Below are 20355 nucleotides of genomic sequence, written 5' to 3'. Positions count from 1 at the left end.
CGTTCTCCCTAGGAAGCTTAAGGATATGAGGACGTTCGCTGCGAAAGAAAGTACGAGTTCCGACACATGTCCATCTTACATAAGTTCGGCTACATGCTTATATAATTCATAACACTAGGCCGTTTCTGACAAGCCAGTATGGGTGCCCAGGTGGGCACCTACCAATCTTTTATAGTATCTCACTAGGACAGTAGTATTTTACTATCGTAGTGACTGTGGAACGATGATGCGGCTTAGCATGCTCGATCCTGTCCGACCAACTTCTCCGGAATCCGCGGTGAATTGAAGCTCGAGGGATCGGATTGACGGGCCGTTGGATGAGTTTGTCCGCTGATGTGTCGATACTGCGGATAAAGTCGACGATGTAGTAGTACCTATCCATATGCTGCAGGACCAGTCTAAGCAGCAGCTATGCAGTAGTTGCAGTTCCGCTGAACTATTGATCTTGATGAGCCATGGTGGCCGCGTGGGCTGGTACCTGCATGTGAACTTAGCAAATGGTGTCATCCCTCAAATGAAGATATAAACCTGCCGGCACTTACTCATCATGTCAGATTGCGAACTCCATACGATGAGGTGAGCCGTCAGCCCTACACTATACTTGGGAGATATAATCCCGTGACTGAGAGTAGAGCAGACCAGTACCTCAGACGTTAAAATCTAATCTGCGACACTGCCACTCTCTCTAAGGAATTATATGCGGGCAGGGTCTGGCGCCAAAGTGCTCCTTGCACCATCCACCATAGAGATGAGCAATAGCAGACCGGGGTGTATGATCAGGGCTAAGATTGCCGATAGGAGCCAAGAGAAAAATAATCAGGCAACACATTCGTTCTCGACAGCGCCGCGTCTAACTGCCTTTACGAAATTAGTCGCGGGAAGCCCGTATGTGTAACTAGTTTCAGGTGCTGCGTACTCAGTATAGGGTGGTATTACGCTCCAGTTCACAGGGGGAAGTCATTGGCAGCCTATCACATCTGCTCTGTATCTGTCTGTAGGTAGATAGGCCTGGACGGATTGTGCTGACAGGGATCGGATCAATAAGCCATGAGCCGCCCGAAAGAAGCATACAGATCCTATGCTATTGCTACAAGGTTAACTCTGTTCGGGTTTTCCTTTTCAGCGGTTGTTGAGCCTCATAGAATCTGATAGTGATGTCAGCTGGAAATAAATCATGTTAGCTTATACGCCTAAGTCGATAATGAGACCACGTTCTTAGGGGAATGCGGATGCGCAGTGCAGACGCATGGTACCTTACATGGCAGCAAAGCAGCCTAAACGACTCTACCCAATCTTGCTAAAGTAGTGATATGTACTCGGACGTATTCGGTTGTGCGGGCCTAAATCTATCCAAGTTAGCGTCATCTATCGGATGATTAGAAGATGTGAAGAGGTAAATGAGCCCGCTGTTTCCACGTCCCAGCAGGGGGGCGCGTACTAAATAATCAGGGTCACACAATCGTGACAAGGGTCGACGATCCGATGAACTGATCGACAAGAAAAAGTAACTATTACCGTTTGGACGAGGGCCTTGATGGTTAAAAGTGAAAGAGGAAATAGAGGTTCACATACCTTGTCAGTAACCCTATGGAGCCTATTCCACGATGCTGGAGAGCGAGCAGGGTTACAAGTGAGACAACCGCTCGTTTAAGGTGTACAGGGTGCAGCGCTTTCGAAGCTAAGACCAGCAGGAGACCAGAGAGTCCGAAATAACCGCTGATAACGGTATTCAGGGTCCTGGACTGTGCGCGTCCCCAGATACAGACCCCCGCACATAACTATACCATACCAAGCCAGGGCCGTATCATGTTTATGGTATGTCACTGACAGTAGGTATGTTCCGAGACATGAGTACTGGGGGTCCTTGATCGGCTCCACATCCAGACTAGTTCATGTCTGGGAGTCAAGATACAAAGGAATTCTCTCTTTTTTGTCAAGCGAGCAAGCTGCAAGAACCTAGTGCGGTCGTTCCCGGGTACCGTGGGCAAGTGGGTAAATACGTGGCTCCGTGGCTAAAAGACGCAACTGATCGCCTCTCAGGGTTAATATCTTGATGCTGGTCAGCATCCGAGACTAATTGCTGCATCGAAGCGGGCATATGTAAGGTACACTATGTATGAGGGGCCATATTACGTGAGCTAAGTTATGAGAAAAGAGGTCGCTATTGAAGTTAGTAACCACATATATGGAAGAAAGAGTATATCTGGAGTCATCTCTTGTCTGTCATCTGAGATAACGAAGAAACTAATAGTGAAACTAATAGTATAGCAACAAAAAAAAAAGGGGGGATACCGATGCCATATACTAACAAGTCCCGGAACCGGATGGTCAGAGTATCTATTACTACTGTTCGTATCTCCCCGTCATGCGCGGCACCACCTAACACTAGTCGTTGATGATTATGGGGAACCCTTAGCCTCGCACTCTAACCTACTCTAGACCCTCGTGCAGGGCCCATAACTTGGAAGGATCTTAAGGCTTGGACGGGGGTATTATTATTTTTTAGTTAGCAGAGGCGTGGAAACAGAGCTCATGGAGCTTGGTCCATCTACCGGCCTTAGCTGCCACATGGATCCACTCGCACGTTCACCCGATGCCAACATCCCATCTCTTGGACATAACAGCTCTTCCCCACGTCGCAATTGTACCATATGCAGGCGTCAGGACATGACAATTGCTTCCCCTGCGTCTTATGCCCGCAGTGCATAATGCACATGTGGAGTTCAATTTCGGATGCTGCCAGATTCAGATTACAGAGATGGGCTAGGTATGTACTGTATCTGTTAGCCTGGTACGAGAATCGTGGGCCAACAATACTAGCACGTAATTCAGGCATAATGTACAGGAAGCCCCAGGAACAACTTCGTCCGCAAGACGTCAGCATTATCACTGGGCCCTCTTTCTCTCTCCTTCCACTGTCCACTCAACGAGGAGAGCCGCGGGGCAAGATAGAGGGGCTGCAGAGGAACTTATTCTGGGGATCCGGACAAACTCACATTTGGCTCAGATAGCAGGGGTATCGCAGCAGCGACGTCTCCTTTCGTCTATCTTAACGAGTCGAACCTCAGATTGAGGCTTACCCGCTCATGAGTTTCCTACCAGAGAGAACCCGTCCCTTCACTCACTTCGCGCACGGCCATCGCGGAAGGTCTTCCGTGAACTCGGGCTTTAGCTTCGTCTATGTTCTGGGATGTGGAACCACGGGAAGAGATGAAGATCCATGGATGAGGATATCATTGCCACCACTTTTCCGACATGATCAGTCGATTCTCGCGATCAGTGCTTCCTGGCGGCCGCCATTATGTAACCCAACGGATAATTCAGAGAGGCCTAGTCGTATAGTTAGTATGTATGAGACCCAATCGTTCTACACACGGTACCTACAGCATCATGTCTGCATTGGGTGAGATCCCTGATCACCAGACGAGATACGACTGGGAGGTCAGCCATCTACCCGTATCTATGGGATATCAGGTCAGCCCGGTGGATTGACACCGGGAAGTCTGTCAAGTGGCTGGTCAAGCACGATCGATGGTGATAGGATCCTCCTGCTTACATTGTACTATCCGCCAGTTCCTTGAGCTTCCAGCCGCTAGGCTGACGACAGTATAGGAAACTTCAACTTAGAGAGGGGTGACATATCTTGGTGGGGTGTCCACTTAGTGTATTGCACCGGTCTGGCCAATGGATACTATCAGCCGTTACCAACGGCTTCTCACACGAGGAGATCAAAGGCAAGCATTGTATGAACGCTGGCGGCAAGACACGAATCAGCCACCGGGAGCGTTCAGTGGGCATGATTGATGATGAACCCTATTCCCATGGTGCCAGGTTGGTTTAAGCCTCTTGACTCTCGACCTACATTGTTCTGGGCCTCTTTCTCAGGCGATATCTTTGCCATAGAGAACGCATCAACAATGCATTTCCTCGCCTCCAGCCGATCGCCACTTAGCGTACGGAGTGCAGATGAAGGGATCGGACATATCATCCGCCTGTCACTCCAGAACTGACCCTTCACCTGGACGTGATCCTAATCTATCTAGCAAAAGGCCCTAGATAACTAGCTTCTGTCCTGACGCAGAGGTGCCATGGAGTTTCTGCCAATGTCTTGCGTTCCCCACTCGCATTTACTTTCCGGACTTTGATGAACTCACTGTTTATAGGACATCCTTGCTAACTTCCCAAGGATATAGCTGTTTGTGCTGCAGCTGTCTCCTCTGGACAGGACGCCATCGTCCCACCGCTTTCCGTGCCCAATTCACTAGTTTGACTGGGGACCTCAGAGCATACTGTGCTAGTATTCTTTGGATATAGTTACCTATCGTCCTCTCTTGACCTCTCTTGACATCTTATATTCGAAAGCATCCGACTATAATTGAAGAGCATACTCTCTCTGTCTGTGTCATTCAAAGCACACCCTGACACGGTGCTTCCCCTACATTGAGCCCTTATTGACAACGGGTATTGCCTGCCTGTAAGCAATACGGGGCCACTGAAGACTCCAAAGCACCTCTATATTTCATATCTGCTGCGCCCCAACGTGAAATCCCATTAATACGTCGCTCTAATATCTCTGTGTCCTGTCACGGTTCTAAATATGGAGACCTTGCGGTTTCAGGCCTGGCCCGAGCAGACATCTTGTTTCAAGCTGTCTTATGACGCGGAGACGTGCAGTCAGCTATCCAATGTGGTGAGCTTATGCGTTCGATTCCGGATACGTCGACTAGTTCTAAGAGCTGCTCAGGATCTGTCGATGTCCCATTCTCCCGAAAATGATCAGGACCGTCTGAATACTAAGAAGATGGCTATCCCCCGGCTTCCGGAGGGAGCAGAAGCTGCTTTCAGCTCCCCTGGAAGATTTCACCGTCGACACGTTCGCCGTGCCTGCGAGTCCTGCAGACAGAGGAAAACAAAATGTACTGGTGACAAATCTGGCTGTCGCAATTGTCGAGAGGCAGGCATCATCTGCTGTTATACAGATGGCAAGAGAGAGAAATCCAAGAGGTTCGTTGATTGGAGCGATTGATGCGAGTACACTTTGATATTGATAACGACGCGCAGACAGCTTGCCAGTCTTTCGGCTAAGGTTCAAGCATACGAGGACGTCATCCGCAAATTGAGCCTTAGCTTTGGCATCTCAGATGAACAGCTCATGAACAGTGCTATGTCAGCGGTACGCATGAGATCAACCGTCTAATTGTACATGCCTAACAGTTCCAGGAATCTCCCCATCGTTTGTCACTTCACCCTGACTTCCACATGGCCACGTCGAGAGGCAGACAAAACTCAGGGAGCTCCAGTTCCGGATATCCACAATCCCGATCTTCTTCAGTCGGGTCATTTGACGAAGTTGACCGTGTTGAGGAAGACTTCAATCGAGATCATACGACGCGTGCCACTGGCTACATAGGAAAGAGCTCGGAAATTGCTTGGCTGCAAAAGTTAAGTAGGGAAGTCAGCCACGAATCAGAAGTTAAACAGGAGAGTCCATCCCATGAACGATACTCACCAGCAGCCAGCTCGAAAGATGAAGGGTCAATTGAACCTTCCATTGCTTCCTCGAGCTATTATTTAGATGATACGGAGATCACTATTCCAGCCCGAGTGGATCCATATGGCATGCCGTCTCGGGACGTCGCTGCCCGCTTGTTCAATGCCTACTTGGCTTCGGTTCACCCTTCATTTCCTATAATCGGTATTTCCACATTCATCTCACAGTATCAGCTCTTCTTCAATCAACCTTCTGTGAAGCCTGGAAACAAGTGGCTGGCTATTTTGAATCTGATCTTCGCGATTGCTGCGAAGTATTCCCACATTTCCCGTGCTGATTGGAGAGACAATGAAGACGATCATCAGCTATATTTTGCGAGAGCTAGGATGCTTAGTATGAATGATCAGCTTTTTGATCATCCAGATCTCCAGCAAATACAGGTTGAAGGTCTAGCGTCATTTTACCTGCTAGCCATGGACCAGATAAACAGGTATGTTCAACATAACTGTCATACACAGATACAATTCTGATTCCCGATTCGACAGAGCCTGGAAGCTTTGTGGAAACGCTGTTCGTGCGGCTGTGGCGCTCGGCCTGCATCTGAGGAACGTAGGTTCCTCCACATCCGACACCTCGAAAGAAATCCGATACCGTGTCTGGTGGTCCCTTTATACAATCGATCACCTGCTTAGCGTGATGACCGGTCGACCTACATGCATAGTGGACAGCACCTGCACAACCCCACTGCCAGTTCCGTTCGACGAGTGCGATTTCCAAAAGGAAGAAGTGACTCAACTTATCGGTAACTCTTCTCGCAGAAATTCGTATACTCATGACAAAATGTCAGATTGTTCCAACACGCCAAGTCCGGCGCAGTTGGAAATTCCCAGCATGGAGCCGCCCTCTGCGAAGCTTTCAGAAGTCGGCTCTACTGAATGGTTGAAAGGCCTGGCTCCAAGCATGTCCCTTTACTTCCTACAGCTCTCGACTCTTACTTCAATATCCAAAAGGGTCAATGCTAAGCTGTACAGTGCTGAGTCTGTCCAATCGCCCTGGCCCAGCATTGAATTTATGATTCAAAGCCTCATGCTGGAGACCGACTCGTGGCTCCTGAACCTCCCAGAGCCATACGATTTCACATCAGTCCAGATGTCACAGGCTCTTCTGGGTCAGAGAATGAGCCTGGCATGTCTTTTCTACAGTACAAAGATCGCCATAACTCGACCATGCCTCTGCCGGTTAGACGCTAGTCGACCGCATGGTAGCAAGTCCTATGATTTCTGCAGCAAGACCGCTGCTGAATGTGTTGATTCCGCGTGTCGCCTACTGAGGCTTCTGCCAGACGCGCCAGACTCGGCTCTGCTGTGCAAGATTGCACCATGGTGGTGTATGCTACACTATATCATGCAGGCTACCACGGTTTTGCTGCTCGAATTGTCGTTTAGGGCACAGCATGTTCCAGACAAGGCGGCAACTGTCTCGAAGGCAGCAAAGACCGGAATTGAGTGGCTCCACCACATGTCGACATTCAGTGCAGCTGCATCTCGAGCGTGGAAGCTCTGCGATGACTATCTTCGCCGCTTGGCGCCTCACGTTGGTGTCGAGGTCAACGATCTTCCATGCAATGATGAAGCTGTTATTAACGACATGCCGGCCGTAGACTTTTCTTCTGCTAGCTCCAGCTTTGACTCAACTTCCTGTCCGCTTATGGATCACGCTTCTCCTCCTGCTCCGATTTTCCCTTATTCCTTGGAACAGCCGGACATGGCGGATTTTATCAAGCCTGAAAAATGTCCCCCCATTCGCAGCGGATATGACGACTACCTGCCATACGACCCTGCTACAGGTCATCTGACCGGATCTTTCTTCCCATCGTCAACAAACCTCGATCTCGAACTTGGCTACATGTGGGGAGATACAATGTGCTAAAAGTCGTTGTACTATTTAATTCCTATCGCTTATCATCTCTTTGACTTCCTCTCATCTTCCATTCTACGGCATGTATACATATCACCGGCATCTTTTACCTTCATTCTAGACAGCTGGCTCTGGCATTGATTGCATTCAACTTTTCACCTACTTCATCCCAGCACACAAAAGTTTTACTTGTTCCTCTATCTTGAGATTTTGGGAAAGAAACTTGTTTGGAATCACATACGTCGCATGCTGACCTCTTGAGAACCCGGACCAAGTTCCCAATGCTCCATTGACACAGATATATAAGACGATATACACGATGGAAAGTGGAGGAATGGGGCACCTTGGAAAGATGTTCTCGAATTTTGGTCCTCAAGACATTCTTTGTTTCTATAAACCGTCTTGTGTATTGACTATAATCATTGCATTCTTTCTCCCCCCCTCATTTTCCGACATAATGCGATATTGGCTCTTCAATCCATCGCTATTGAATATGTTTTAGTGCTGTATAGACACATGTACTGTTGTAATTTCTCGAACTATAGATAAGAAAGAGGGGAAATTAAAAGTCTTATTTCTCGCTTTACTTCAGGCGTCATGGGGAAATTCAGAGCTTCTCATTCTATTTCAAAGTTCTGCGTTCGAAACTCGAGGACGCATTCCTTATAGACGATAGTCTCTATATACTGGTGTACGAAGGTCTTTTGCCCTACTTGGGTAGTTACCCAGCTCCTCCAGGGCTGATGTAGGCTCGTTTCTCTCTCCCAGACACCGGGAATTCTCGTGGGACGTTATCCTAGCAGTTCAACTGGATACCAAACGAAAGCTTCCATACAAGTTTATCTATCCCAGAACCTCGGACCTCCTGTTCGGATTGACTCTCTGGGATAGTTTTATCGTTCAATATATCCTTGGAACGGCAACGAATTCTAGAACCCACTCAGAACCAAAAGCTCTGTACAACAATTATCCAAGGGAGCTTGAACCAAGGCTCATCTCAACAGGGCGAAAATAATGATTACATGTTCTAGACCCCCCCCCCCCCCCCCCCCCCCCCCCCCCAAGTCTCCATTACGACGGCTACATGACGTCCTTTTTTCCCTCTTCTAGGAGTTGCCAAGGTTACCGAGCCTTCCTTATGAACCTGAGGATAAATTGTTCGTTTGATTTCTATAGGCCAATTGTGAAGATTAAGATTCCCAGTTCCTCTTCTTTGCTGTGAAGAATAACCGCGCATCTTCCTCTTGTGAACCAGGGGGTAATGGGCCGGGGTATAATGGTCCGGTAGGGTTGCAGTTGAGGGAAATGATTTTAGAGTAGCGTATATCCACGCTCTCGGCCCTCCGGAGGGACCGGTCCATCCAGGAGATCGAATTCGTGGCGGGGGGCGATTTCCAGTACCGCAGAACCAGGCCCAGGAGGCCTCGTCCGTCGGCAACGAAGCGCTCGATAACGTCCAAGGCGGGCAGGAGGCGGCGGCGAATACCACATCCTGTGTGATTGGAATCTATCTGATAGTCCGGAATTTGTCTGAGGGAGGCGATGATGGATGATATGTCCGATGGAGGGCCCGCCATCAATGAACGAGTAGCGCCCCCTTCCTCGTCTACAGAAGAGTCGTCTTCGGGATCAAGATCAAAGTCGGGGTCTATTAGGGTGGAACCCAGGAAGATTGTTTTCGTACGGATAGCGAAGAAGCGAGTCATTTCGCCTAGATGGAATGCGTCACATGCTCTCGAGTTGCTGAAGCCCCAACGGCATTGAAACGGACGAGAACGAGATGCAGATGTAGTGGTTGATCCTAATGGTGTGTTTGAAGCAGTAGGCTTCGGATCTCTGGAGTCCTCGAGTGCTCCATAGACACGAAGGAAGTGAGCTTGCAAGTCGGTAATCGTGTTAAGTACGCACTGACGCCGGTAGTATAACTCCTCTGAATAGCACAGACATAGTTAGTACTTAGGAAAAATGCGTAAATGGATGTTTAATGAGTATATCACCTTCCATTCCATGTGGTAAATACCACCAGCGTGGGCTCTCCGGATCATGAATTCCAACTCCATTGATCCATGACTTTGAGCCAATAAGCACTAACGTATGCGTCAGGGTCTGGAAGATATTATGCTCTTCTAGATACATCGCAATGAATATTGTCTGTCGAACTCGCTCCTCGCTGTATTTTAACAAGGCGGAAGTGAATTTAAAAAGTGGAATCTTCCCTTTCCCAAACGCATATCCTGATCGTTTGAGCGTGTCTCGCACAATATCGGGAGAGTTCAGCAAGTCAGATATTTCGATTAGATTGGCCACGACAGATGTGGAGAGGTGCTTTATTTCAGCATCAAAGTCTGCCCGGGCGTGATCATCCAGAGAGTGAGCACAGAGTATCCTCAGGAAGACATCCACAGCGCTCGCGCGGAACCTCCTAGACAGACGCTCCACACTTAGATTCACGACAGGCAGCTCATCTGCATGAATACGGGCCGAATACTCGTGCTCTTTCCTGAGCTGTGATATTTCCGTCTTCTTTTCCATGAATGCTCTACCCTCGTAGAATTTGTTTGGGTCAAGTAAAGCCGCGAAGTACGGACTATGTCTCGTGAGATCCTCACTCGAAACTTGCCATTGATAATAGATTTCTGGTTCATTTGACACATTTGTATCACGGTCCTTATATTCAATGATAACGTCTCCTTGACTGGAGATGATCTTCCTGTTAGTCTTTGAACTGGACGATGCGCCACCCGGAGCCCGAAAGCCATTTGTGATAGAGGAACTTTCTTCTGACGTCCCGGACTGCACAGTTGCAGGAGTTGACACCCGTGAAGAGAATATTTTCTTCTCTGTCGACTCTTTCGAGACTGAAGGAAGTGGTGGATACTCCGTGTCCATGATGTCTAAAATAATTTGTCTCTCAAGATAACTGCAGACGGACGCGGCAGTGCTCGTCGTGACATTAAGACACTTCAGTTTTGTAGACACATCAATAGTGTCTTCAAGAATGGGCCAGAAATAAAGAATAGAAAATATGTGTCACGCAGATGCAAGCTGTTGATCGTCGGACTCAGTTGAGGATGTCATGACTAGTAACACGCTTCCAAAATGTGAATCCTTGAGCGGCAGGTTGAAAGAATAAAGCGGGGCTATATCATAATCTCATGGCATCAATAGAGTAATTCGATTTCCAAATATAAGGCCAAGCAGTCCTAGGGAAGAGAAAGCATCGCCGCCGCAGACCGATGACAATTCGATGTCACGTGATGATTTATTCAGCATCCCCCACCGGATGCAGCTATTCTACTCTTGCAGAGATACCACACGGTGTTACGAATGTTGTAGGACCCAGGCCTCGAGCCAGTCTCTGCGACATCACAACCTGTAACGTGATTCTGCTAATGCTCTTCTCAGTTTTTTGGTGGCCAATTTATTGTTCTGATCACTTACATGATTCTGTTCCAGAAACCAGGCCGACTTAGAAGAGAGTCCTGCAGCCACGAGATACAAGAAACAAGTTGAGATAACTCAGGACAGTTGCAGAGGAGCAGTATTGCTGCTCCTGGAATGGATTAGATAAGTATCTCACCAGGATCTGGTCTGTACGACTTACTTATATACTAGGTAACCAACAGCGAATCAGCTAGTATACCCATGATTGCCGCGATTGGCATAGCAGACACTGGAACTCCGAGACTCACTTCTCCAATGAAGATGTTGGATTCCAACCCTTTTTCTTATGATCGTGATAAACGGTAACATGAACATAGCATATTTTTCGAGGAATCTCTTGAATCCTGCTGCGGTGAGCAGCTCTGCCAGTCGTGAAGTGAGCCCGGTGACGGTCGTCTCCTTGGCTTCGAACGCCTTGGCCAACTTGACCCTTACTTTTCCTGCAACTTGGAGACATGAAGCATAGCAGCGCCCATGCACGTCAATCAGAGCGAAGATTCCTTCCTTGAGGTCTTCGATCTCCAACCGTCAATACCGATACCATGGAAGGCCCCCATGAGCCCACACCCGATGACAATACATATCAACAATCCTATACCTGTTATAATTAGTTAGTTAACTAAGAGGAGTCAAACTCCAAAGAGAGACCGTAAGTCAGCTCACCTCCAGGTCACGTGAGTCTGGTGGCTCCTCTGCCTGTTTAGCGTTGTTTTTAAACAACAGATTCCTCTCCATGTTTTACTTCCAGTCATGAAGATACATAGGACGGGGCCTCCATTATATATGGTTTGGTTACTAGTGCTGATAGCCAGTATGGATGCACTTCAGACATTGATACATCTCGGAGATTGCCTACCTAGCTACGGAGTTCCCGGCGGAGTTCTCAGTCATTGTTGAACGTAGCATGAAATTCTCGTCCTCAAATCAAATACTATGTGATGAAGACGATATACTATTGACCGGCCTATGATAATATCTGACGAAACAGGAAACCCTCCCAAATCTACCTCGAAGGCATACATGATATACAATGAATATCGAATAACGATGCCGTCCCTTTTCTATTCACGATTTCCTTCCCGAAAATAATATTCCTCCCAACGCAGGCATGCAGTCAATGTTGTGAGTCCACTAAGAAGACTTTTAATGGTGTTGTATAGCGTCCGAGATCACGCATCAGTCGAGGCCATCACCTCAAAAGTTATTCCGATATTTGCTATAATAAATCGGAAATAAAAACGCCGAGACGCAAGGTAGGAAACAAAAGATATCATCAGCCGGCCATGTCGTTAAGGCTCCCTGACTGGGTAGTCTAGTCGGTCGGTCAAGGAAATATATACTCGAAGCGAGAGAAAAAAAGGAAGGCGGATGGCACCTCAGGCTTATAGACCAAGCTTTACAATGGGAATGTAGAGAATGTTGGTTCTGTTCGGCTTGCGTCCGCTTTGTCGGGCAGTGCCAGCTTCCTTTTTGCTGGTTTCGTCACGAACGGCCATCGCTTGCTGAACAATAGCAGATAAGCGAGAGGCTTGAGAACTTTGTGTAGCTGGTCCAGATTCCGGCAGTGTTCCACTGGCAAGACAGTCAACCTCTTCCGTGCCATTTCCTCGCTGATTAGATGAGCGGTGCTCTCGGGCATCGGATTCCTCGTGACTGGACGAATTGGCGGCAATCTCGGTAATGGGAGAGAAGACAATGAACCAGTCGGGAACCACATCTGAGTCGCGTCCACCAGCTTCTTCCCTGCTGCTGTGGGCTTCCGATGCACTGACCTCGTGCACATCAAGTATATCATCTGTCCGGGAAATGACCGTCCACGGTTCCTTGGAAACAAAGCCAATAACGAAATCGCGATTGGCCCGCGCAGCCGCCAGACAACTCCGTCTGTACTCCGGAGTGAAAATACTAAGCCTCAAAGACGGCAGGCAGAGGACTAGTCCACGAACGAGCAGCGGTGGGGGAGGGATATCGTCCCCGGTGATAGTGAACTGCAGTAGTACATCTTCCACAGAGTCCCGGCGCTCAATGATTGAAGGCGACGAGAGCGAGGTTTCAGTGTGTTGGGTGATGGTCTGCGTGAGCGATATAGTGGAGGCTTTCCTTGGTGGAAGGGGCATGACATCTCCAAGATCTTTAGTTATGGCATAACTAGGAGTAAGCCCACCGTCGCCTGATTCGTCCTGGTCCACAAAGCTATCAGGTAACTGGTGATCATCCTGTGTTTGGTGGTCACCCTTTGTGCCCTCGGCCGTAATCTCAGTAGTAATAGTCTGCGCTATCACGGAAACTGTCTCGCGAGCGGCGTTTTTGAGCGTTGGGATTAGCATATCCGTTTCCTGCTTCTCGGCCATTACCCCAGATGCCCAGGCAGTTGCCAGGCCCGCCCATGAAGCCATGTTAAGCCTGCCCTTAGTATAGGACCTTCGGATGCATTCTATGATCTCTTTCCTCTGTCCGATAGATTCTGACTCGCGTTTTCCCAGAGAGCTCAGGTACGGATTCAGAATCCTTCCGCCTTCCCATAGTAAGAATCCATATGTCTTTGCCAGCACCATCAATTGGTTCACAGTCTCGTCGGACCAATCGTCGATTATGTCTGCCTGGATCTGGAGAATGGCGATCTGTGATCCGACCGCAGAAGCAAGCTGGAGCAGAGCCTCTGTGGTGGTAATCGTGTGGGACGCAGACACGCAAACGAGTTGGCCATGAGGCAATCCCGGCTTGGAGCGTTGAAGCATACGGAGATAAGTAATCAGCCGATTTACCGGCACTGGCGACGACGTGGAGGACATTTTGGGTTCCTGCTTGCCTCTTGAGGATGATTGGCACAAAGAAGGTCCCGAGGGGAAGACACAGGAAGGGTAGTAGTGATCTTAAACAATGACCTCGTCCGCAGTGACGCTAACAACAATGGAATACTAGGGGCGTTAATTACTGCAGATAGAGAATGACAGCTGGCTCCTAATGGCAGCAACTTAGCGATATTAAGTTAATTGACTCTCCACTCTGCAGATGAGCTGGCGGCTAAGCGATTGGCGTACGCCGCAGCAACGGTCGAGATCAATCTTGGCCACTCGGAGGCACGACCTCGACGCAGAGAGAGGGGACGCGACGATCAACAAGCCCAGGATCGATTGGTTGATGAGTGCATGAAAAAGGATCGCAGGATCGATCCGCGAGCAATTAATACGACCACATATATCATAAATAGCAGTAATTGCAGAATTGACTGTTTCCCCCTGTATTCATCAGCTTCTCCGCACGAGTGAGCTGTGTTGTTTCTGAAAGTGTACGTACGGAAGTGGTCTAGAGCTCCGGCTGTAATCTTAGCCTATCCGACAGGACGGACTAGTATGAAAGCCCGGAATCTGGGTCCCTGTCTTCCGGCAGAACTCCTGTGTTCCTACCATGATGGTCGGTCATCTTATATCGATCTTTCAGTAGCTAACCGTTAGCAAATGCCCTCCTATGCTGCACGACCGTAGTGCTAGTGCTTGCATCCAGTGCTTGAGTTAATCTCGATATTCAAATTTCAGGAATTTGCTGACAAGACGCCAGGACGCCGAGAAGAGAAAAGAGATGGCGGTGTCGCGGCCCAGATGAAGCTAGGCAGATAGGCTAGGGTAAGCAGCAGCCCCTGTGGATACGTTTGGGGTTGAGTTAACTCAGCAAAGCGTCCAGGCACGAGGGGCGATAATCGTCTGTTGACCATTTCTGCGCTGAAACTTGATCCATGCGACGAGCGGAGGGGAATTATCTCCTAGACCTCCGTACACTGCGTACAGCAGTTGTTTATAGCCCATAGTCCGCACCTCAAAGCATCTGTCCGCAAGCTGTGGACCAGCTCTTTTGCTTCGGTCTTGATGATCAGAAAGTAGCCAAGACGGCAATTAGTTATACTCTAGCCTTGGCCGGCATGTGTGAACAGGCCCACATATGGCTCGTTCAACTGCATTCATTATTATTATTATTGTTCTTATTACCGTTATCCTGTAAGGCTCATTGTCTCATCTGCCGGTTTCTGTATACCCTTGTACGGAGTACTCGTAGATCGTGCCCCATCGGATTGAAGACGACAATGGGAAACCGGCTCTGTTTCTGATCGGTAATCTGCGTACATTCCAGTTCCAAAACAGTGGGTTTGGAAGCATGGCCAATCAAAGGGCCTATATCGCTGTTGGTGAACTATCTATCGTGATTCCTGCATCGGACCTGCTTCGCCTGGGTAAATAATCAGTCAATCCAGAAACCTTGATTAGAGAATAATGAGGCGACGATCCACTGACTAGGAGAATAAATTAGAGGTTCCGACACCCGGTGGATCGCTTAGAAGAAGAAGATCCTTGAAGCGATCTGTTCCAAGTTGGAGAGAGCGGCGATAGCGTCGAGTTAGACTAACTAGACAGATTGACGGGGCTGTGGGATGGATGATGGACGGGATTAATTAGCGTCTCCTGAGATCGCCCTGTGCCTGAATAATAATGCCTGCCAATTTGGTGCCTGAACATTCCGCTGCTGCCTTGATGCCTTGATGCCTTAGTGCCTTTATGCCTGAATACCTTAGTGCCTTCATGCCTTGATACCTTGATGCCTCAGGTCACCGGGCATGTCTCAATCTGGATGTGAGTTAGGGCTTAGGGCTGCTTTCCCCGTGATGCCGAACGGCGTGATCCCGCAGCAAAGCCCGTGGATTACTCTATTGTTCCCGCTTTGGGTCCCGTAATAACAATGTATTAGCAACTATTATGAGCTGAATGTATTGATATCCTCTGCGGCAAGACATGCATGGTTAGATCGTCCAGGATTCCTTCACCTCGTCACTGCACCCTTGAGAGCGACTATCCATCTGATCAAATTGTGGACGAGTACAATATTATCATTATAATCGCCACCAACACTCCATTGACAGCTTGACCCCTTTGTCGGACCAACCAGTAAGGCAGCAATCTTCGGTCCCAGCAAACGGTCCCGTGCTGGGTTAATACCCGCAATCTAAACTTATTTGTCCGCCTTCGAGGCCCTCACGCCACTCCTCGATTCATCGGCCATCCGATCTCTCCCCTTTTTCAACAATTTTCTTTTCATCGTCGGAACTCTCGGGTTTGGCGACATATCTGGATTCTTTTCTTCTACGAGCTGGTCCTGACCCAGAACTGTCAAGACAACCATACAGTCCCGTCTGTTCTCTTTTGCGTCGAAGATCTCCGCCGATATTTACTCAAAACCATGCCCGGAAAGGTCCTGCCTACGTTCACACCGGCCGAGGTCGCGGCGCACAACACAGAGAAGTCCTGCTATGTCACGCTGGGCTCCAAGGTCTACGATGTGACCTCCTTCGTGGACGATCACCCCGGTGGCGGAGATCTGATCATGGAATACGCCGGAAAAGATGTGTCGGAGATCATGCGCGATGTTGTATCCCATGAACACACGGACGCTGCTTATGAGATCTTGGACGAATGCCTCGTGGGCTTCGTCTCATCGGAATCGACCGCGAAGAGCATGGCTAATGGAGGAGCGCCGGCGACGGGGGTAGAACAAACAAACGGCCAAGTTGACTCGCGACCTGTCTATGCCACTGGCATGTCTAGGGAAGAGGACCTATCTGTGGATACGGACCCGGTAGCAGATTACCGCACTCACAAGTTTCTCGATCTGAATAAGCCGCTTTTCCCGCAGTTGTGGTACGGCGGTTTCACCAAGGAATTTTACCTGCAACAAGTCCACCGTCCTCGCCATTACAGAGGAGGGGAATCTGCGCCTTTGTTCGGGAACTTCCTGGAGCCGCTCACCAAGACTGCCTGGTACTGCGTGCCAATTATTTGGTTCCCGGCCGTTACGTATGGCACGTTCATCGGTTCGACCGGGTTCACGAACGTGGTCGAGCCTGCCGCGTACTGGATTCTGGGATTGTGTATCTGGACACTGGTCGAGTATGGAATGCATAGGTTCCTGTTCCACATTGACAAGTATGGCCGTCCGCGCTTCCTTCGTCGTTAGAAGTATTCACTAATTGATTTCAGGTACCTGCCCGATAACCGTGTTGGAATCTCGCTCCACTTTGTCCTGCATGGCATCCACCACTACCTTCCGATGGACAAGTATCGTCTTGTTATGCCGCCAACTTTGTTCCTCATTCTTGCCACTCCATTTTACAAGCTAGCCCATGCCGTTTTCTCCTACAATTGGTACGCGGCTGTGATGGTATACTGTGGTGGTATCTTTGGATATATCTGCTACGATATGACGCACTATTTCCTCCACCATCGCAAGTAAGTCACTTACCATACGATGTTTCTTGCCTTTGGAACTCTTATACTGACTTTGGTCCTTAGCCTCCCCCTTTACTACAAGGAGCTGAAGAAGTATCATCTCCAGCACCATTTTGCCGATTTCGACAACGGCTTTGGTGTCACGAGTCGTTTCTGGGATAGAGTCTTTGGTACGGAGCTCGAGACCCCGCCTCCGAAGGAGGTGAAAACCCAGTAGGTACGGGCAGCTCGAATGGAGGTCGCTGGCCTTCTGATGTATTTTATGTGGATGTTCAAAACTCTCCGAAGATATTTATGTAATTTATTGTTGCGCTCATTAATGCGGTACGCTCGCTTTTGGGAGGTGGTTCGCTTTCATGTTTGAAGAGGCGACATATGCGGACTTGGTCCATTATGTCTATCTGCCGCTTCCAAGTATATAGCGTCATTGCTGCTGAGAGCATCCACGAGTGTCGTTTGGGTGCGTGGGCATGGCGTTCTTCTTTAGCTGTGAGCTTCAGGTAATAAGGACGGTTGTCTGGATACATACTTAGATATATGCCTAATTGATAATGAAACTCTTGCTCTAATGGGATAGTACTCCTTTTGCGTGTTAAGCTTGGGCGTTAGCCATCTCCCCTATGTTATCCACGTTACATCTCCTTGGGGCAATTGTTGTCAATCGATCGTGAACAACAGGGCCGAACAACAGCAACACTGGAAGAACCCCATTCCGAAGGGCAATAAGCACGGCGATCTGCAGAACCCCAGTTGTAGTCACAATACAAATGCAGCCAACGGCCCGTTCCCGAAATAACGGCTTCCAGCATCGGCAAAATAGATGGCTGGGAGACAAGCAGAAGTTTGCTGCGAGGCCTTTCCAACGGAGGGTCGTACCTCGATGGTGTTCGGGCTGGCGGTCAAGAACGCGATACCCAACTAAACCACGCGCATGACCGCTTTAGGGCGACAACATGTCGAATAGGCCGTCGACACGGTTCTCTGCACCCACTCCCAATAGGAATCTGCACAATTCATCAGTGTGGAGAAAAGGCCTCTCTTTTTATCTCAAGCGGCATCATGGACGACCTAATGATACGGCAGATGATAGCGGTGTTGACCGCTTGCATCCAATGTGCAGCGTAGTTAGGGAGCAGAGGGGGATGGACAGCTCATTAGCAGCATCATGACTCACATCGAGCTATTATTGAAATACCCCCCTCGTTGTCCCTTCTCTCTGATGTTCGATCCTTGCGGGCATCTTTTGCGGAAACCCGTCACAGTTCTCCGATTGTGAGGACTGTTTACCACCACATCTTCTACGCATCTACTACTCTCCAAATCCCGAAGCTACTGGCTGTCCTTGCTCTTCTTTTTACCAGATCTCACCATGTCTATGACAAGGAGACTGGCGCAGTTTGAACAGGGCAGGGAGCTGCCGGGGAAGCCTATGGCCAAGGGCATTGAGCCGTCGAAGAAGGAGGAGGTCGTGCCTTGGCTGTGGGATTTCGCTTATCTCTACAAACCAGGTGGACTCAACAATCTGGACGATGGAAAGTCCAAGGATAGCGAGGTCAATGTTCAAAAGCAGAAAGCGGCCGAGGTAGGTATTCTGACAGACTGGAATGATCATACATGTGCTGACCACTATACCAGGCCCAGAAGCCGGCCCCAGATTATTCGATCAAGTCCTGGAAGGCAGGTATCTCCTGCAGTGTCTGGTCAGTACCGGACATCTCGATGCATCCCATCTTCAGAAATGTGCCTTCATGTGTAAGTATCCACGATGAATCTATATAGTGCCATTTCCTAACATTGGGCTCCTGACAGGAAACTTTATACGAGAGAGCAAACGAGACACGAGGCCAAATCACAGTGCGTGTGATCAACACCGTCTCGAGGCCGGCTCCAAATATGCAGCCTCGTGCTGTCTCTTCTAGCACCACTGAGTGGCTCCCATATTCAGTGAGGGGCTCGCAGTATGGTGGAGAACAGCGCAAGCCCTCCAAACGGAATTTCATTTCTCGACTCTTCACACGGGTGAAGGAAAAGACGGAGTCATTGTAAGTTCACAACGACTCATAACTCACATGGTCAATGTACGGCTACTAACCCCTATACAGATATCACAATTATGCCTCTACTAGACGGATCCGCAAGCAACACAAGGACTACCATGACCGGGACGTCGAGGCGGCAGGGGAGCTGCTTGGGGAGAGCTTCGAGGAGGATGTGCCAGACATCCAGCCACAACCCGAGCGCCTCGAGGAATCCTTTCATTCTGCCCAGAGACAAACGTCCCAAGGGTACAGTCGATTGGCTCCCCAGAGCTTCCCAACGCCAGACCTGTCGTCGCCCGAGACTGTGCCTCCGCCATATCATTCAGCATGCGAGATCCCGCCACCACCACAGTACTCTCCCTCCAGCACGGCTCTACCTCTCCAGGAACCCTCACCAAAGCCTACTATTACCAATTTGGTATCGAAAGTATGGTCCTGGATCTGGGGGCGTCGTGCATCTTGAAGTCGCCTTGGAGCACAATACTCCCCTCCGAACTAATTCACCTCTTGTTTACGAAACTCATGACCTATTCACTACAAATCTACGTATATATGTGTCGATCAACCTGTAATACAGGTGTGTGGTATACGACCGGAAGGACCGCGACATACGACGACGGTCTTGGAAGGAATAACGATGACACGCAGACAGCATATATCTAATATCTGACCACCAGTCAATCATGGTTCACGGTTCATGATGGTATCCATTGCTATGCCATCCTATATGATACAAGGTCAACCAGCTAGGAATTGATATGGTGGCGACGAGTAGTGACACTCCGGGCCAACTACAGCACCAATTTTGTGCTACGGGGTTTGGCCCTTGGAGGGTTATTATACTAGGACTATAGGCTTGCATCGCTGAACAAGCCCGGAAAGGTTCTTGTGTATAGATATGGTCTGTTGAGCGGTGGCAGATCATCCTGGGTAGAAATGACTTTCCTTTGTAGAATGTTGCCTAGGATCGTTCATTGAGAATGCGATTACGAGTTTCCTATGTCGTAAGAGATCTTCTCCAGTCAGCCAAAACGTGAATAAACCACTGCCAAATAGAATTCCAAATAGAGATGTGGCCTTCTGTCATTCAGGTCATATTTTGAACAATGTTAGGCCTTCTTTGATGCCCGAGATAACATCGGGATGACTTTCGGCTTCGATGCCGACGTAATTGCCGATCACGTGACGAGGA

General features: G+C 49.0%; 5 protein-coding genes across 5 annotated transcripts; 3 read left to right on the top strand and 2 right to left on the bottom strand.

Annotated features, from left to right (window-relative positions):
- Positions 1–4209: 4209 nt before the first annotated feature.
- On the top strand, positions 4210–7574 carry C8Q69DRAFT_205775 (fungal-specific transcription factor domain-containing protein). Its single transcript, XM_028626136.1, has 5 exons — positions 4210–4690; positions 4745–5004; positions 5062–5173; positions 5221–5981; positions 6037–7574. The coding sequence occupies exons 1-5, from the start codon at positions 4598–4600 to the stop codon at positions 7418–7420; spliced, it is 2610 nt and encodes an 869-aa protein (XP_028486459.1). The 5' UTR covers positions 4210–4597; the 3' UTR covers positions 7421–7574.
- Positions 7575–8598: 1024 nt separating this feature from the next.
- Positions 8599–11309, bottom strand: C8Q69DRAFT_485768 (hypothetical protein; the record flags this gene model as incomplete). Its single annotated transcript, XM_028631851.1, has 3 exons — positions 8599–9338; positions 9406–10185; positions 11219–11309. The coding sequence occupies 3 exons, from the start codon at positions 11307–11309 to the stop codon at positions 8599–8601; spliced, it is 1611 nt and encodes a 536-aa protein (XP_028486458.1).
- Positions 11310–12234: 925 nt separating this feature from the next.
- On the bottom strand, positions 12235–13644 carry C8Q69DRAFT_443226 (hypothetical protein; the record flags this gene model as incomplete). Its single annotated transcript, XM_028628899.1, has 1 exon — positions 12235–13644. One exon carries the CDS (start codon positions 13642–13644, stop codon positions 12235–12237), a length of 1410 nt encoding a protein of 469 aa, XP_028486457.1.
- A 2264-nt stretch (positions 13645–15908) lies between these two features.
- Positions 15909–17369, top strand: C8Q69DRAFT_205565 (sphingolipid fatty acid hydroxylase). Its single transcript, XM_028626133.1, has 3 exons — positions 15909–16821; positions 16876–17124; positions 17188–17369. The coding sequence occupies exons 1-3, from the start codon at positions 16079–16081 to the stop codon at positions 17339–17341; spliced, it is 1146 nt and encodes a 381-aa protein (XP_028486456.1). The 5' UTR covers positions 15909–16078; the 3' UTR covers positions 17342–17369.
- Positions 17370–18393: 1024 nt separating this feature from the next.
- Positions 18394–19739, top strand: C8Q69DRAFT_205582 (hypothetical protein). The gene is made up of 4 exons (XM_028626134.1): positions 18394–18706; positions 18760–18876; positions 18934–19166; positions 19227–19739. Exons 1-4 carry the CDS (start codon positions 18494–18496, stop codon positions 19624–19626), a joined length of 963 nt encoding a protein of 320 aa, XP_028486455.1. The 5' UTR covers positions 18394–18493; the 3' UTR covers positions 19627–19739.
- Positions 19740–20355: the final 616 nt, after the last annotated feature.

Source organism: Paecilomyces variotii (assembly GCF_004022145.1).
Source record: "Paecilomyces variotii strain CBS 101075 chromosome Unknown C8Q69scaffold_3, whole genome shotgun sequence".
Classification (NCBI taxonomy): Eukaryota; Fungi; Ascomycota; class Eurotiomycetes; order Eurotiales; family Thermoascaceae; genus Paecilomyces; species Paecilomyces variotii.
Note: the sequence above shows the minus strand (reverse complement) of the source record. Positions and strands in the feature narration are given on the sequence as shown.

What these genes read in the sequence shown, in the direction of transcription:
- C8Q69DRAFT_205582 (XM_028626134.1), top strand. Translation starts at nt 18,494, where the DNA reads ATGTCTATGACAAGGAGACTGGCGCAGTTTGAACAGGGCAGGGAGCTG. An exon ending in AAAAGCAGAAAGCGGCCGAG is followed by an intron (nt 18,707 to 18,759) that starts GTAGGTATTCTG and finishes CCACTATACCAG; the next exon opens with GCCCAGAAGCCGGCCCCAGA. An exon ending in AAGGAAAAGACGGAGTCATT is followed by an intron (nt 19,167 to 19,226) that starts GTAAGTTCACAA and finishes ACCCCTATACAG; the next exon opens with ATATCACAATTATGCCTCTA.
- C8Q69DRAFT_205565 (XM_028626133.1), top strand. Translation starts at nt 16,079, where the DNA reads ATGCCCGGAAAGGTCCTGCCTACGTTCACACCGGCCGAGGTCGCGGCG. An exon ending in TTCCTGTTCCACATTGACAA is followed by an intron (nt 16,822 to 16,875) that starts GTATGGCCGTCC and finishes AATTGATTTCAG; the next exon opens with GTACCTGCCCGATAACCGTG. An exon ending in TATTTCCTCCACCATCGCAA is followed by an intron (nt 17,125 to 17,187) that starts GTAAGTCACTTA and finishes TTTGGTCCTTAG; the next exon opens with CCTCCCCCTTTACTACAAGG.
- C8Q69DRAFT_205775 (XM_028626136.1), top strand. Translation starts at nt 4,598, where the DNA reads ATGGAGACCTTGCGGTTTCAGGCCTGGCCCGAGCAGACATCTTGTTTC. An exon ending in TGAACAGTGCTATGTCAGCG is followed by an intron (nt 5,174 to 5,220) that starts GTACGCATGAGA and finishes TAACAGTTCCAG; the next exon opens with GAATCTCCCCATCGTTTGTC. An exon ending in GCCATGGACCAGATAAACAG is followed by an intron (nt 5,982 to 6,036) that starts GTATGTTCAACA and finishes CCGATTCGACAG; the next exon opens with AGCCTGGAAGCTTTGTGGAA.